General features: G+C 46.1%; 1 protein-coding gene across 13 annotated transcripts in view; it reads right to left on the bottom strand.

Moving 5' to 3' along the window:
• Positions 1-18080, bottom strand: part of ACOT11 (acyl-CoA thioesterase 11) — a 121002-nt gene that overhangs the window by 35480 nt on the left and 67442 nt on the right. For 11 of the 13 annotated variants that reach the window (XM_065553858.1, XM_065553859.1, XM_065553862.1 and 8 more), the window contains 2 exons: positions 7001-7190; positions 3099-3168 (listed from right to left, as the gene is read on the bottom strand). In XM_065553858.1, coding sequence (XP_065409930.1) covers positions 3099-3168; positions 7001-7190 — 260 coding nt within the window. Of the gene's footprint in view, positions 1-3098; positions 3169-7000; positions 7191-9903; positions 10066-18080 lie in introns of those variants that run through there. The other 2 variants (XM_024104927.3, XM_065553864.1) reach the window with 1 other exon arrangement.

Raw genomic sequence — 18080 nt, 5'->3', positions numbered from 1 at the left:
ACTGGGTCCAACTGCTCCCTAGCTTCAGCACCCATAGACTACAAAATTAAAAGGAAAATGTTAAAACAAGAGGGTCACAAATACCTGTGTTTAAAGCTTATTTAGAGTAAATGGTTGAATCCAGAGGATTGATTTAGTTACTTTAACTTTAAGCCACCTTGGAGCACTCTCTAAGACATACTGGTAAGGCTGTACATTCCCACGGCATTCTATTTATCAGCTGTCTACATAACAAGGGCCATACATTCCTAACACATAAAGGTGGCACATTAAATGATGGTGTCTCCATCTTTGGAGCACAGACAGAATGCAGCGGAATTGGTCTTCAAGATGAAATTATTTTAAACAATCACCTGGCCATTTTTCACTTTCTCTCATCAAAGAAAATCAAAGTCTATTAACAATTAGCAAAAGATTAGTGGGAGATTCCAAAACCACCAATCATTCTTTTTTAAAGCTTCTCACAAATTAACATTTCCCTTTATTAATTTGATTTTTACTTGTCTTGGTGACTATCTTGGATTCCCTTTGTGATTTTGCTATAGATTTTAAACTAAAACGGAGGATTGGTGAGAGACGTCAAAATAATAGCACATGAGACAGATCTCCATTCATCCACAAAAGTTAGCAGCATGAGCAGAGGCAGTGCCTACTTCTAGGAACAGGGCTCTGTTTCTCATCTAGTCAATCTCACACAAAGATAGTCTAGGAAATGGACCAAAATACCCAAATCATTTCGCACAGGCCACCTATCAGTAGCCAACGTGAGAACTTTTATCACCCCCGGCCTAGGACAGATTTGCACTATTGCCCAAGGACAGCTCCACAGCTACTCCCAATTCCTGAGCCAGCTAGATGTCATTTGTCTATATTTTATATACTGATCGAGCAACAAAAGTACAGTTGAACATATGACATGTTAATGTTCTGTCTGGGGCATTGTAACACTGAAGAGGTTTTGCCAGAGGATTTTTCACGCAGTACATGACTGGTATGCCTGTAATTAATCCTAGGCCACTACATTATTGAACTAGCGGTCTTCTGGGTCTCTTTCAAACAGAAGAGAGGGGTTTGATCTAGCTTATTATTACTTCACTAAGTTTGCTGCTAGATTTTCTATTCCAGCCGCTACAAGTTAGTGCTCACACACACACACACACACACACACACACAGTCAAGGTTTGGTTTAGAAAACAATCCAAACAAGTGACTGAATGCTCATCTCAAGCCTCAACAGCTGGCCGCTTGTCTCCTGAGAACCGACTGGCGCGAAATTTCTGATGCTGTGCCTTCTACTTCCTGTCAGGTTAGAGATACAGGTATCCTCTGCCTTCCTGGGTCTGACTGGGACAAGAATCAGATGTAAAATAAATGGAATGCATTTAAAAAAAAAAAAAGCAAACCTCCAATAAGGTTTGGCTTCAGGTTTGGGTCAAGGTTCAGGTCAGCTCTCCTATCTGAATCAGTTACCCATTAAGGGACTGTCCATTAGCAGTTAATGCACCATCAGGATTTTCCTAGGAGGTCTGACAGGACAGAAGATGCATGACTGGTGGATGCAGCCACTGCCTTCAGGAGCAGCCGTGCATTTAGAGCCATAAGGATGGTTTATAACGGTAACTATGTCAGTGTAACCAACCAACTGGCCAACAGTTCTGTGCACCTAAAATAAAGGGTTTGTCCACCGTAACTGGGATAGTAGCTCCTAGTCATGCCATGGAAATTAGAAGAAAGGAAAATATGCAATGAACTAACTGACCTTTTCTAAATTGTAAAAGGGCTTGAGGACATTAAGATATCTTGTATCTACAGCTCTCAAACCTGCTGATAGACAAATGTTGGCCTGAGCTCACGGACTGTGTGTGTCCCTTTAATAATACAATACCTGCAAATCACAGGTAGCCTTTAATGCAGTATTAACATTTTCAGGGAAGTGGTATCTTGGATTGCTTGCACTCAAAGTTCAGAAACTTGGCTGGATCTGAAGTTATACATTCAGTTCTTCACAGAGCCACACACATCTCTCTCACTGTAGGAGGCATTAGATCTTGTAGGCCAGTAAGATTATGAATAAGTCCACATGCAGTGCAGTACAGTATTTCATTCAACAAAGCTTATGGAGACAGCAAGGATTTTAGAATTAAAAGTATTTCTTCACTTCTGGCTGCACACTAGAATGTTACATTACCGCACGCCATTAGACAACTTCTGTGTTCCACCCCAGAGCTGGCTGCGTTTCAGCTGTGGGTGAAGCAACGATCCCTATATCGCCTTACCTACTCTTCCTGGAGTGTTTCGGGTTTAGTTAATGGTTGTCAAGGGAGATCCTGGAATGAAAAGGTGCTACAGAGGTACTTACAGACAGACTTGTCTCCTGGGCTATAAATACTACGTCTACACCGCAAAACACAAACAAAAAAAGCCATCCCTGCAGGGGCAGCAAGGCTCAAAGCCAGGGTCAAGTGACTCGGGCTCCCGCTGTGAGGCTAAAAATATCAGTGTTAAACATTCCCACACAGGCGGGTGCCTTGGCTCAGCAACCCTGAGAGGGGGATGAGTCTCAGAGCCCAGGCTCCAGCCCAAGCGGGAACATCTACACTGCTCTTTTTAGCTCCAGGGCATGAGCACAAGTCAGTTGAACTGGCTTTAAGACTCACTGCCACAGTTACTGAGGCGAGTTTTTGGCAGTGTAGATATACCCTAAATCAAAGGGGGTTTCTTGAACAAATAAAAGAGCAGCTAGATTATGAGGAAAAACCAGGAGGATAACCAAGCAAGAGCCTCCCAAACAAACTAAACATCAGTATTATTAGAGAAGTAACATGAGGCTGTTCGTTGTCAGATCCCAGGGGGATTCTAGCCCTTAATGTGTAGGTATATTGCAGAGCCCATCTCAGACCCTGGGTTCAAAGCTACTGTGTCTTACATTCCCACCCCTTTGCTGTGGATTGGGTTGAGGAGGTGTGGTTTATTTGTCCAGAATAGAAGGGATAATTAACATGGTGTACAAACTCCAGTTCTTCAATATTTGCTGCATGCCAAAGAAGAGACTTTTTTCAAAGCCAGCAAACTGCAAGAGAGGAAAGCAAGGCATTTACCTAATCGTGTGCTCAAAATAGATATCATCCACAGAAGCCGTGACGCAGGGGCAGCCAGCATGTCTCTCGGCTAAAAAGGAGAACAAACCGCATCAGTTACCTTCAGACAATCAGTGCACCAAATAAGTGGACTTTTTCTGTTCTTGCAACTCTAGTTGCAGACTTTGAACAGACACAAGTAACCCTCGTCTCTGCAGATCCACATTGTCCAATGTGTGTAGGACACTGGATTCCCTCTCTGTTGAGGGTCTCCACAGATTCCACAGAGAAGATGCCCATTTGTACTTCCCTTAATCAAAGGCTGTATGTGTTTAACATTGGCCAGCATACAGATTACCTGTCTGATCTTTCCAATCAGACAGACATACTGCTCAAGTTAATGGAGCAGTTTTCTTAGCTGATTTTCCCCCTAAATCGGTCAAACATATTGTAACAGTTAAACCAATTGTACATTCTACTAAACAGAGATAAATTAGATTACATGTTTAAAAATTATATCTGTGTGTTCTCCAGTCTCCCTCCACATTCTTGTCTGTTGTTAGGATGTGTATTTACCTTGTAAGCAATTGGTGGGTAGTTTATATTTTAAAGACATCCTAGCTATACATTGGAAACTGTCTCGTTATCTCCTGTGGCTAGAAGATCTCCAAGAGCGTGGGTTCTAGAAATACGAATACCAACCTCTTCTATAGTGCTTTTCATCAGCAGACCTTAAAGAGCTTCACAAGCGTGAGTGTATTTAGCCTCAAAACAGCCTTGTGAGGTAGGGAAGTGCCGTTATCCCCATTTTTACAGATGGGGAGTTCCCATGCAGCACAGAGAGATTAAGTGACTTGCCTAAGGTCACACAGAAAGTCTGTGGCAGAACAGTGAATTGAAACTGGGCTCCCAAATCCTAGCCTAGCACCCTAATCACTGCCCCATCCTCCCTCTAAAGCTTTTGTGGAAGTGCAATCCCCGAAGTGGAGACCCAGTTAAGATCTGCATCACGTATCAAGCTCTTGCCAACGTTTTACTTAAAATCCCAATGTCCATTTAGTTTTTACAATCTCATTTGATAAGGAAGCATGACAGCAGGCAAAGGCCCTGGGTGCCAAGTGTCAGCTAGAAGCTATGCTTAGGTCCCTACCAAATTCACAGCCATGAAAAATGTGTCATGGACCGTGACATCTGGTCTCCGCCCATGAAATCCGGTCTTGTGTGTTTTTACCCGATACTATGCAGATTTTGTGGGGGAGGCCACAATTTCTCAAATTGGGGGTCCTGACCCAAAAGGAAGTTGCGGGGGCGGGGGGGGGGGGGTGCCGCAAGGTTATTTTAGAGGGGGTTGTGGTATTGCCACCCTTACTTCTGCGCGGCCTTCAGAGCTGGGTGGCTGGAGAGCAGTGGCTGTTGGCTAGTGCCCAGCTTTGCAGTCAGCAGTGCAGTAGTGAGGGTGGCAATACCATATCAGGCCATCCTTACTTCTGCACTGCTGCTGGCGGCGGCTCTGCTGGGATCCCGGCCAGCAGCCACTGCTCTCCAGCTGCCCAGCTCCGAAGGCAGCGTCGGCGTTAGCAGCAGCACAGAAGTAAAGGTAGCAGTGCCGCAACCCCCCCCTAGAATAATCTTGTGATCCTCCCCCCACCCACCCCCCCGACTCCTTTTTGGGTGAGGACCCCTACAATTACAACACCGTGAAATTTCAGATTTAAATAGCTGACATAATGAAATTTACTATTTTTAATATCCTAGGACTACAAAATTGACCAAAATGGACTGTGAATTTGGTAACTATGCTGTATGTAACTGACAGATAACCCTTGAAAACCTGGTACTGCGAGTGCTGACACAGCCTTAGCAAGCACTGCATGAACACCATGCTGTGATAGCACCAACAGCTTGACACTGCAGCCAGCTAACCTACAGGACTATTACAGTGACATCTGAGTCTCTCATACACACAGGGAAACAACGTCACCATTTCCACCCTGCCTGCATTACATTTTCTAAGAGAGGGTTCCCTCCAATCTTTTCCTTCTGTGGACCACTTCATAGGAGCCTTCCATTGACCCACCTCCCAGACCATAAAGACGAATTCTAAAACTATGGCATCAGAGTCTTAATCCTAGAGCAGAGTTTCGTTACAGTAGATCGCACAATTGTCTTATCTTTGGGAGAGCTCTCAGATCTACCCATCCACCTCTTAAGAAGAAGGATCCTCTTCCATGCTAATCCTACTGGGATCTCACTTCTTCTGTTCCTGGGGAACTCCCATGAGAGCGGTTTGCTAGGAGTTCCCTCACCATCTCACTGATGCTTTGTTCTGAATTGCACCCCCAGGTCTCCTTCATATCTGATGCCCCAATAATCTGAAAACCCCGTTCATTTAAGGACTAGATCAGCCATCCCCTTTTATCTGCTTCCCCTCCACATTTAAGTTTTCCTGTTTGTTTTCCCCCTTCGCAGTCACGTTAAGATACAGAACTCTTGAACAATATGTCCCATAGTCTGAACACACTCATACACACCACCCTGTTCTACTGGGACAGAACTGCTGTATCTGACAAGATTATTGGTTCATCTAGTTTAGCATCCTCCCTTTGGCCCCAGTTCAGCAAAACATTTCAGCAGATGAGAGTAATCCCATCCCTCTCCAGCAAAGCACTAGCATGTGCTAAACTTTAAGAGCAAGTCCCTGGATTTTAATGGCACACACTTAACGGTTTTGCTGAATTGGTGTCATATGACTGGGATGCAGGCAGTCACGCCTCGTGGTTAGAACAGGCGTCCGCCCTGAGGTTGGCACTGATGTTCTTGAGTCACTACAGGCTGCTTGACAAGCACACTCCTGTATTAGTCAGGAAATGGACTGGACCTTTCTAATAGCAAGAACAAATCTGCTCACTAGTTTTTAAAATCAATGCTGTTCCTGCCTATTCTCACGTTTCCTCTGTTAATACTAGATCAGACAAAAGTCCTGTAGCAAAGGCTGTGCTTTTAGCTCTCTATTATATTTTAGGCTGTCCATTCTCAGAGGTATCCTGTCCACATCAACTTCCACCCTATAGATTGAGCTCTTATGACCTCATCAGATGGGCAGAGAGGAGAGGGAGCTGGGGGGGGCGGGGGGAGGGAGAGAAGATCCCACAAATGGGGGACCTCATGACTCATTTGAAGACAAGCCAGGGAGATGGTACCATGGTGGTGTCCCATAGATGTTCAGACCAAGCACTGAACAGATCAGTATTGAGGTACCTGGGAATAGAAATCTGACCAGTTATTAAAAGGTTACATCCTTTATTCAGGGCCATAATTGTTTTCTAGTCTCTGTAGAGAAATGAGGGGGTACACCAGCTGATTTCATGGCCAACAAGAAGGCTGACAGTTCTATGGAGAATGGAGGTGAGTGAAAGAAAACAAGGGGCAGACAGTGCACAAAAGATAGTTTGGATCAGAACCATCCTGGCCCACCTTACAAGCAGCCCTGAAGCCCTGAGCTAGCCTAGCAGATGTTAGCATTGCCATACGTCCAGTTTTCGATCAGAAAGTCCAATTGAAAGGGGACCTGTACAGTGTCCGACCACATGTACTGACTGGACACCAAAAGTCCAGCTCCACAGGTGGGGGGAGGGGCGGGGCTAAGTCACCAACCCATGCCACCTCCTACCTGCATCTGGTGGGCAGGCAGGCTCCTGTCCTAGCCCTGGAGCAGAGGGAGCCCAGCTGGTGGAGGGGAGGGGAGAGAGCAGCGAGTGATGGGGACAGGGCCTCGGGGGAAGAGGCGGAGCAGGGGCGGGGGAGAGGTTCCGGCTCTCCTGCTGCAGGGTCCAGTTTTCAGAAAGTAGAAAGTTGGCAGCCCTCGGGCGTTGGCTTCTGTGCAGCTGGTGGGTGGCCGAACTCCGCGGCGCAGCTCCGCTTACCAGAGAGGCAGGCTGTGGTGTCAATCCACTTCAGCAGCTGGCCGATGCTCAGCTCGCCGCGGTGGTTTGTGTGGCACGGCAGCACCATCTGGCTCATCTGCACCTCGGTGGGATTGCGGTATCGCTCCCCTCTCTCCATGCCCAGTGCCGGATCAGCCAGGGCCCCGGCGGGAAGTGCGGACGCTGAGCCCTATTGGGGAGAACAGACGTGGAACTCAGCCCCTGCGGCAGCGAGCAGGGGCCCGGCCGCAACCTGCCCCACGCCACAGCCCTGCACAGGTTTGCAGAGGGGCAGGAAGGGCTCGGGCCATCTCAGGCGAAGTGCTTTGGAGAGAGGGACTCTCTCCCGCACCCCATTGAGAGAAGCAGCATCTGCTTGCCCCCTTAAGGCTCAGGACTGAAAAGGCCCCATGCCATCAGCTTGCAAGGCTTGTGGCTAAGAAATAATCCCGTTCTAAGGCATTTGGGGGAATTGCAGCAGGAACACATGCAACAGTCCAGGTTAAAACAAACAAACCATTTTTTTTAAAGCAAGATTCCCTTTTCCCATTAGCTTCGGGGGAGAAGAAAACCACACTTTGCTCAGCTAGAATGCAGAGATGGGGAGCATCAAAGGAGCCCCAGGGCCGCAAGTCCCCAATTCCCCAGTGACACTGAAATTCCATGGAACTGAGCATCCAACTCGTAAAATCCCTCCCAAAGCATGGCTGTAATCAGGAGAACGCCTGTGTAAAAGTGGCACCTTCTTACATGTGTATCACTTACCTGACTGGCAAAAAAGCAGTTTCTCCTTTCTGGTTAGCACAGTTCTGCCTTAGGCATCATTATTTATCATCTATATAGCACCAAGAAAGGGGTAGGGTGACCAGATGAGAGGGAGAAAATATCGGGACACATGGGGGGGGGGGCGGTTTCCGCCGGTGGAGCAACAAAAAAAGGGGGGGCACTTGGTGTTCAGCCCCAACGAGCTTGCAGAATTGTCAGACCACAAACTGGGTCTGGACCCAGACTGCCCCAAAGTTTGGGGTGGGGCGGTGACCGGTGAGGTTTTGGTTCTGGCCCACCTCTAGTTACCAGGCAGGAATTGGAAGTAGTGCTGGGCAGAAAATACTCCCTTCTTTTCTCCCTTGGAAAATCTCAACAATGAAAACCAAAATATTTTGATTCAAAAATGGCACCTTATGGCTGCTGTAGTCCCACGGTAGGCCAGGGCCAGGGGCTCCTGACACTTCCTCCCCTCACCAAGAATGGAGAAAGTGGTGCATTGTGGAAGATATAGTCCATTCTCTTTCGTGGGATAAGCTCTCTGGCTGGGAGCATAGGGCAGCCGGGACTACAACTCCCATGAGGCACCGCAATGCCATTTTTTAATCGAAATATTTCAGTTATCAGCCAAAATATTTCAGTTTTCAGTATAGCATGAAATATAAATTCTCCACAGAAAGCTGATACTTTTCAAAAGAAAAAATCATTTAGTCAAAGACCCAATTTTCTGTTAAAAAAAGTTTAGATGGAAAGTTTTCCACCAACCTGCCTTTAAATCAGAAAGCAGAGCATGGTTTTCAGCTCACAGGCTGTTTGCTGGGCTGGCCACTCCAGTACTCCCTGAACACTATCAGATCAACTACAGACCCTACATTGCCACGCCTGTGTATAGTCAGACTGATAGGAACAGCAGCAACTCACGCAGTAGTTTATTCTACTTACTATGTACCATAGTTGAGCCCTAGGCTCTTTAAAACATGATACATTCCACATCTTCAATAAATAAAATAGAAAATAGCAACACACTAATCTACTTCTCAGAACTCAGTGTTTTACTAGCCAGATTATCCATAGATCTGGACCTTTCTACTTCCCCATTTGTTTGGTTGCTTTGGCTTTATGCAAACTGAAGGTCTCTGACTCATGAAGCCAAATTTGTTCCTGAGTGGAACTCCAAGTAAAGGGACACAAACCTCATCAATAAATAAAAAAGTTGAGAGAGAGGGAAAAAAAGCATATTTATTTTACTTTGCTTTGTGGATGCACAGTAGTTTGTATCTACCCAGCTTCATACCTTCCCCTGCAAAGTCAGTTTCCCGTTTGAGTCTTTCACAAAGCAACAGGGGGTGGGGGGAAATAAAAAAAAAAAAAAAAAAAAAAAAAAGACAACCAAACACAATTGTGATTGTAAAGCCACAAAAAAACCCAGCAGGGATGGGTTCAGAAAACTCATTTTTTAAACAGACTAGACAACCATGCTGTATCCTTTTAGATCAGTGACGTTACACCAGGGATGAACTTGACCCCCGATGAGTAACTGACCAGACACACCAGTCTAGATTTTGTTCCTGAACTTTCCTCTTCTTTCTGAGCTAGCAGCATCTCTCTTTATACAAAGTCCTGTTGCAGCAGCTTCTCTTTCGTACAGCCTGCAGACAACATTTAAATGGTTCAGTTTTCAAAATTAAGCCTCCTCTGTTGAAACGTCCCTGTCCTTTTGGGCTGGGCACAGCTGAGCACAGCGCAGTCGCTCAAAGCAGCTTTATCCTCCTCTCCTGCATTTCTAATAGGAGAGCTCCGTTTCCATAGCTACTGTTATACGACGTTCCAGAAATGGTTCAAGTCTCAGGTTAGAGATTACAATGTGTGTCAAGTACATTTGTATTAAAAAGATCACACCATCACCCAGTGAGCTGGAGTCCAGGTCCTCCACTAGCCACAGAGCACTGCAGGATCGCCGCATTCCCTGGAATTCACAAGCCACAAGTGTTACATGCCAAGAGGAGCTCAGCTTTCGTTAACTCTTGCGGAGTCTTTGTGAAATCAAACCTGCTAGTCCATTTTGTGACTTCCCAACCTCCCCAGGCTGGCAACATGCCAGAAGACTATTTTTAGAAGTCAGCCTTAAAGTTACAAACCAGCCAATCGGTGTTCAAGACTGCGATGGAGAGTAAGCAGCATGTGTCTCTGCAGAGCCGTCTTCTTTTTACAAGCTCTTTGTGTTGCTAGACCTACAGGAAATAAACTGATAAACACATAGGTACCAAGAATGAATTTCCTTGTCCCGCACTAACCCTCACACTGATATAGCAGTGGCCAGGTATATTATGGAGAATTTATGCCTTTGGTATTGGCTACAGCCAGAAGTATGACACCGGGTTAGGACCAATGGCCTGCTCCTGCTTGACAACGCCTCTGTTCCTGACATCTATGCAATCCACAATCACATGGCATTATCTGCTGTGCCAGGAGAGAAGAATACCTCTGATTAAATTACAGCATGCTGCACAGGACAAGGTTTATGAGTAGCCACAGAGCCCCGGCAGTCTGCAGGATTATTCGAATGGTAAGCAGGGAAGTTGGATGCCATTGCAAACAGAAACACAAGATCATCTCGGTGGCCACAATATTTATTAAGCATTTTTATGACCTTTAGAGACAGGCAGAATGGGAGCTCAAACCAGACTCCGAGGTTCAAAACCTTCCCAAACTTCAGTTCACATTCCCTCCTGCCCTTGAGTCCCATTTGTCATTCTGTACTCCTGGCATGCAGCCAGTGCCAGAAGCAAAAAGTTCCACCAAAAAAAAAATGCCACGAGAAAGGTCGTTCTCGCTTTATTTCTGGCCCTTCTGAAGCAGGAAGCATTGAGAATCTCAACCAGCCGGGTCACGGGAGATTTCCAGACTCAAGAGCTTTTTGAAGAGAATCTAGGTCAGGATTTTCAAACTCAGTTGCCTAAAGTTACGTACAGGAATAAGTGGCCTGGTTTTCAGTGATGCGGAGTATCTGCAGCTCCCCTTTGAAGTCAGTGCAAGTCATGGGTGCTCAGAGCCTTTGGAAGAAGAAAAAGAAAGTCAGGCCACTTATTCCAGTGCCTCAGTTTATGCTCTGGAGTTTGAAAACTCTCACCCACAGATTTAAGTGCCTAAATATGGAGCCAGCTACTGAACGTTAGGCACCCAACGCTGAAAATTCTGCCCGCAAACTTTTGGGGGCTTCTGCGAACGGCTGCCTGCGAGGTTCGCTCAGCAGTTACCTTTGCTCTGCTTTGGTGACCAGAACCTTTATACGGATTTAAATTTGCTACTTGATCATTTATAATCCTCGTGTTTCGGTTTCGATGGACTCAGCCTTAGACTTGAATGGAGAACAGGGTGACCAGACAGCAAGTGTGAAAAATCTGGACAGGAGGTGGGGGGGGGGGGGTGTAATAGGAGCCTATACAAGAAAAAGAGCGTAAAATAGGGACTGTCCCTATAAAAACAGGACATCTGGTCACCCTAATGGAGAAAGCTATTCTTTAGGCAAGTTTACCCCGGAATGTTTCTCACCTGTGTGAGCATTTACAACATACAGATTTTCAAAAGGACTGCCCCATTCTAAAACTATCTTGCAGCTGGGCTTCAACCCCTCCCCCTAAAAGCCTCAGATATTTACACATACAGATCAGATCTCCCTCCCCTCCACATCTCCCGAAAGATCATTTTGCTTTTTGGGCCCCAACATAGCTCTATTTGAGCCTAGTCTTCTGGTTGTTGGATTTTTATAACGCACAGCTACTGCAAACTGAGCTGGCCTTTCCTTGAACGCCAGAAGATTTGCCCCTTTTAGCAGGAAGCTAAGCTGTGCATAGAACACAGCCTCTTTTTCATTTAAAGAATGAAGTGGCTGACCTGGAAGCCTGGAAGATGCAAGAGACACACACGAGACCAATAGGATTCAGATTTAGAACACGGGTGCAAGTGAATTGGGGAAAGAAGACAGCAACAGCAGATTTCAGGGGCAGGCAGTTTGTTTCTGCCTGGGAGGGACATGACAAGTCTCTCCCATCACTGTGCTAGCTAGACTACTGCGCACAGCCATCACCATGCCCTGCTTGGAGGAATGCATGTGACTTTCTGACTCCTGTCGCTGCGTGCTCTCTCCAGCAGTGCAGCAGAAGGTACATGAGAAAAGAGCACACTGAAGGTGTAACGGGAAAAGCAGGAAGAGAACAGAAGAAGAGTAGTAGTGTGGGAACAGGAGAACAGCACATAAGTGGGGCATAGCTAAGCTCTTCCCCCTACTTCCCAGCTCACTGAAGATATCCCAGAATGCACCACTCAAGTGACATGGCTTGCAAAGAGACTTCTGGTTATTGGATTGCCACATTCTGTGTGTGTGTACATGTACGTACATACATACATACATACATACATATATATATATATAGGCAGAATGTGGCAATATAAAAACATCTGCGTCATACTTCCCTCATTTTACCCATCCTGCTATTCTTACCCCCAAAGTATTTCATAATTCAGGGCTATTACATTTTCAGAAGTTTATCTGGTCCAACCCTCGAATACTTTCTGCTAATGGCCCTAGAGGACTGTTTGGTCCCGGTGCTAGAGACACAGACAGGTTAGAGCAGTGGTTTTCAAACTTTTTGTATTGGTGACTCCTTTCACACAGCAAGCCTCTGAGTTTCACCCCTCCTTATAAATTAAAAATGGGGGGGGTAATTTAATTTAATGAGGACTCAGGGCTGTCAGCCGCATGGAGTTGAAGCTCATGACCCCCATGTAACTACCTTGTAACCCCCTGATGGGTCACGACCCCCTGTTTGAGAACCCCTGTATTAGAGGGATACATATTCTCTCAACTGGAAAATCCTCAAAAATAAACTCTCTCTCTAAAATAATGATGCCCTCCTCCCAAAACAGGCAGAGTGCTGGGGCCGAGTCAGTCACACACACACACAAATTAAACCCAAGGTCTGATTAAGTCTTGTTGTGCAGCTAGTAGCACAAGAAGTCAAAAGCGAAGCAATGACCCACAAAACTTTCATGCACGTCACCAGGGCTGGCTCCAGGCACCAGCGAAGGAAGCAGGTGCTTGGGGCGGTCAATGAACAGGGGCGGCACGTCCGGGTCTTCGGCGGCGGGTGCCTCAGTCCCTCTCTTCCTCTTTGAGCTGCTGCCAAAGAGGAAGAGAGGGAGCAAAGGACCCGCCGCTGAATTGCCGATCGGCTTTATCTTTTTTTTTCTTCCACTTCGCCACTTGGGGAGGCAAAAAAGTTGGAGCTGGCCCTGCACGTCACCAATCTTGTATCAGTGTCACCAGGATCTTGCTGCAAGAGCCAGGCTGCTCTGTGGTCTAGGGAGAACAATTCCTCCAAAAGAACGTGCCGTGCCATGCCCCTGAAGAACTTCAAATGCAGGATGCACCAGAACTCCCCGGGATTAGGAATGTGGGTTTTGTTTGCTGGAAGGAGCTTCACTCATTACAGAGTACTCCTATCTGCATCTATGAAAATGAGTTACTAGAGAACATGCTGGGAAATGGTGCTCAAGAACACACAGTGTTATTCCTTGGATTTGTAGGACCAAGGCAACTTATTGTGCACTGCAAATACCTTCCTTGGGCTGGTCCTTACACCAGTTATCAGTGAAAGCCATCATGCTCCAAGATTATGTATCACCAAAAGAGAGCTGATAGCAATTAGAGTACAGGCTTGTTTGCTCTGTGCTCACATCGGTTATCCTGGTGATGGACTTTGGATCAGTCCCTGCCTTTAATGGAAAGTTGCCCACTGATTTTAGTGGACATTGGATCAAGTCCACTACAAATTACTGACCATTCAATCTGAAAGGCAGTCACACCACATTCAGCGTTTAGTACCACGTTACTGAACAGGTGAGAGTTGCTGGCTTTTCTGGGCACCAGGATAGCACCACTGGTACTAGTGACAGGATTATACTTTATGTTTATGCTAGGAGTTATCATGTTTTATGTGGGATTTACTGAGGGATAGCGAACATGAAACATCCACCTCAAGGGCCTCTTTTCAGAGCAGAGCTACACGACAGCACACTGAGGTTTGCAGCAGAAGGCAAGCAGAGTGCAAATGGTGATCTGTGTAAAATCCTACCACATCTTTTCAGCAAAGGTAAGATCTGCTAACTGGCAAGCCAGTAAAGTTTCATTGTGATTGAAGTTCGCTGCCACGAAAATACGCAAGACATTCATTCTACCCCTGCCACGGCGTTGTGGAAAAACCAGACAATATTTCTGCTGTAGAGCTGTAAACTCTATTGCAATCCTCACCCCAACGATCATCATGGGCTGCCACTAGGGTGACCAGATATCCCGATTTTATAGGGACAGTCCCAATTTTGGGGTCTTTATCTTATATAGACTCCTATTACCCCCCACCGCTGTCCCGATTTTTCACATTTGCTGTCTGGTCACCCTAGCTGCCACACCTCTAAGAGGTGAAGCAGGGCACCACACAGATCGTTGCACGAGTGGCAATAAAGCCTGGGATGAACGGTTTCCCTAAAGAGATGGGAGAGGTTTGAAGGAAAGTATCAGCGACGTTCAGGTAAGTACCAGGTAAACCAAGAAGTCGCTGGAGAGTTGCCTGAAGCCCTGTCCTAAAATACATGGTTTCTTGTGACCCAAAACAGCTTTCATGAGATGATCTTGGAAGTGATTTCAAGAAGCAGGTTGGTGCTGGAGGGATGCGTGGAGGGGGCCTGGCGTGGCGGATACCGTGCCTTTGAACAGCAGCTTTGTGTTAACCCAACACCCCACCTTCACAGGCTTAAAGTGACCAGAAATCAGACCTTGAAAAACAGTGTAGGACACAGAAAACATTTGGAATGGTGCGTGGGGCTTTAGGTTCCCACCTGAGAGTCACAAAAGTGACTCTGTAGATTACTATTAAGCCATGGAGACACTGTCTCCCCACCCACAAGTGGGGAGTATGCTGCCTCCATACACATAATCCTCAGCAGGGCCGGCTTTAGCAAGAGAGGGGCCCGATTCCTGGGGGCGGGGCTTGCTGCAAGCCCCACCCCCAGGAATCAAGCCGCACTCCGGCCATGTTCGCCGGGCTTGGGTCCGGCCCAGAGCCCCTTGGCGGCCAGGGCCGGAGCCGCGCCGCAGGCCGGCGCACTCAGCCGGAACCGGGGCCGGACTAAGCCGTGCCTCCCCGGAGCCCTTCTCGCGCCCCCCACCACCCCGGGTTATCTGGTGCTGCCTGCCCGCCCCTGCTTCTTTTCAGACTTCCCGCGGGGCCCTCTTAGCGCGGGGCCCAATTCAGCTGAATCGGCCTAAAGCCGGCCCTGATCCTCAGTCCTGTATGGCCCCAGAGAATGAGAATCAAAAGGCACATCTCCCCTTGTTGTAAGATAGCAGGCTACCACTAGAGTCAGCTGACCACCACGTGACGGGGTATTAACCCTTATTAGGGCAGCAGGGGGCAACTGGGAAGAGAGTGATCTTCATTATATAAAGGACGAGAGCCAGAGATTGCATGACAAAAAAATCCAGTGAGTAGCTTCCTTTCAAGCAAAGTGCTCTCATAACAAACCAAGGAACAAGGCAAAACTATCTCCAGTGAAGTGCTGGAGATGTAGATCACTTGTGCCTGAAGAATCTGAGTCCATAGAGTTCAGCAACATTACTACAGCCCCGCAGGAGATGCGCAACCGAGGCAGCCTGTAGTTGCCGAGCCTTGGGCTGGGGGGATACAGAGTGCTCAGCTCAGCTCCACTTACTTTCTTGTAGCTCCCAAACGACTGTCAGAAGCTGGCATTTAGAGCAGCGTTTCTCCAACTCAGAGACTGACTCAAGGGGTTGGATCTCTGCCAGGGAAGGCATGAGCAATGTGAGGGTGGTGGAGGAACTGGTAGAAGAGCCGTTTGTGATCTTTGGACCAGTATAAAAAGTTGACAGAGTCCCAAGTGGAAATAACCCAGCAAGAAAGAAAAAGCAACAGCAGCCCCTGCTCATATATTTGAAAGAGACTAACAATCTGCACAGCCGTTGTCTTTGGAGGAGAGGGTAGAAGAGATTCCTTGTAATCCGTGTTATAAAGGTAACCTGTGAAAGATGCATGAGCACTGAGCCAAGCAGAGATATCTGTAGCAAGTGTTTCCGCTAACCAGGTACCCAGCATGCTTGGTTAAAAAGGAATAAGGAATCTAAAAACCACACCACATATGAGAAAACTGGACCAAGCTCGGATCTTTACGTTCCATGTAATAGCGGGGCTTTCAGTGCAGAGGTCCCAGAATGATGCATCTCAGGATATCCACAGCAAACTTTGGACCACATCCAACCCCCTCTTCCTGACTCCACATACCAAAACACTTTGGGCATTAAGACTTGAGCTGCTGTTGTAACACACAAATAACTTGTGCTAGGTGTTCTGCAGACATGAAGGTATACAGTCCCTCCCCAACAAAGCTATTAACTACATGTGACTAGTCTCAAATTCAAGCCATTTCACTCTTGCAAAGTGTCCCAAGTGACATCTCTGGTTTAAAATGAATCTGTGGCAAGTTCCCCCCTCCAGATTTTTTTCTTTTGGGGGGGGGGGAAGGAGAGGAGGGTTTAGTGCTTCTTTCTGGCCTTGATTTAGTTTTCTTTCAAGCAGCTTCTTCATTGAAGGGGTCTGAACTGCTTGTCCCACAATAGCTACTTTGCTTTGGAGAAAGGGGCCAAGATTTTCAGAAGCGGACTAGTGATTTTGGGTGCCCAACTTGAGACATTGGGGCCTGATTTTCAGAGCATGGGATGCTCAGCACCTTCTGAGGAAGAAAACCCCCCGACAAATCCCCACCCCCAAAAAAAGAACCCGAGGGCTGCCAAGAGACTAAAAAAATTAATCGCACTTAATCGCACCATTAAACAATAGAATACCATTTATTTAAATATTTTTGGATGTTTTCTACATTTCTGAATATATTGATTTCAATTACAACACAGAATACAAAGTGTACAGTGCTCACTTTATATTTATTTTTGATTACAAATATTTGCACCATTAAAAAACGCTAAAGAAATTGTATTTTTTCATTCACCTAATACAAGTACTATAGTCCAATCTCTATCGTGAAAGTGCAACTTACAAAAGTAGAATTATGTTAAAAATAACTGCATTCAAAAATAAAATGTAAAACTTTAGAGTCTGCAAGTCCACTCAGTCCTACTTCTTGTTCAGCCAATCACTCAGGCAAACAAGTTTATTTACATTTGCGGGAGATAATGCTGCCTGCTCCTTGTTTACAATGTCATCTGAAAGTGAGAACAGGCATTCACATGACACGGTTGTAGCCAGCGTTGGAAGATAGTTACATTCCAGATGCGCTAAAGATTCATATGTCCCTTCATGTTTCAACCACCATTCCAGGGGACATGCGTCCATGCTGATGACGGGTTCTGCTCGATAACGATCCAAAGCAGTACAGACCAATGCATGTTCGCTTTCATCATCTGATTCAGATGCCACCAGCAGAAGGTTGATTTTCTTTTTTGGTGGTTGGGTACTGTAGTTTCCGCATCGGAGTGTTACTCTTTTAAGACTTCTCAAAACATGCTCTATACCTCATCGCTCTCAGATTTTGGAAGGCACTTCAGATTCTTAAGCCTTGGGTTGAGTGATGTACTATCTTTAGAAATCTCACACTGGTACCGTCTTTGTGTTTTGTCAAATCTGCTGTGAAAGTGTCCTTAAAATGAACAATATGTGCTGGGTCATCACCCAAGACTGCTACTGAAATATATGGCAGAATGCAGGTAAAACAGAGCAGGAGATGTATAGTTCTCCCCCAGAGAGAACAGTCACAAATTTAACTAACTCATTTTTTTAAACGAGCGTCATCAGCATGGAAGCATGTCCTCTGGAATGGTGGCCGAAGCATGATGGGGCATACAAACGTTTAGCATATCTGGCAGGCAAATACCTTGCAATGCCGGCTACAAAGAAGTGCCATTCAAATGCCTGTTCTCACTTTCTGGTGACATTGTAAATAAGAAGAGAGCAGCATTATCTCCCATAAAGGTAAACAAACTTGTTTGTCTTAGCATTTGGCTGAACAAGAAGTAGGACTGAGTGGACTTGTAGGCTGAGAAGTTTTACATTACTTTGTTTTTGAGTGCAGTTATGTTACAACAACAAAAATCTACATTTGTAAGTTGCACTTTCATGACAAAGAGATTGCACTACAGTACTTGTATGAGGTGAATAGAAAAATACTATTTCTTTTGTTTACCATTTTACAGTGCAAATATTTGTAATCAAAATAATATACCCTTGGATTT

This window comes from Chrysemys picta, chromosome 8 (assembly GCF_011386835.1).
Source record: "Chrysemys picta bellii isolate R12L10 chromosome 8, ASM1138683v2, whole genome shotgun sequence".
In the NCBI taxonomy this organism is placed as follows: Eukaryota; Metazoa; Chordata; order Testudines; family Emydidae; genus Chrysemys; species Chrysemys picta.
The sequence above is the reverse complement of the archived record's forward strand: the minus strand, read 5'-3'. Positions and strand labels throughout refer to the sequence as shown.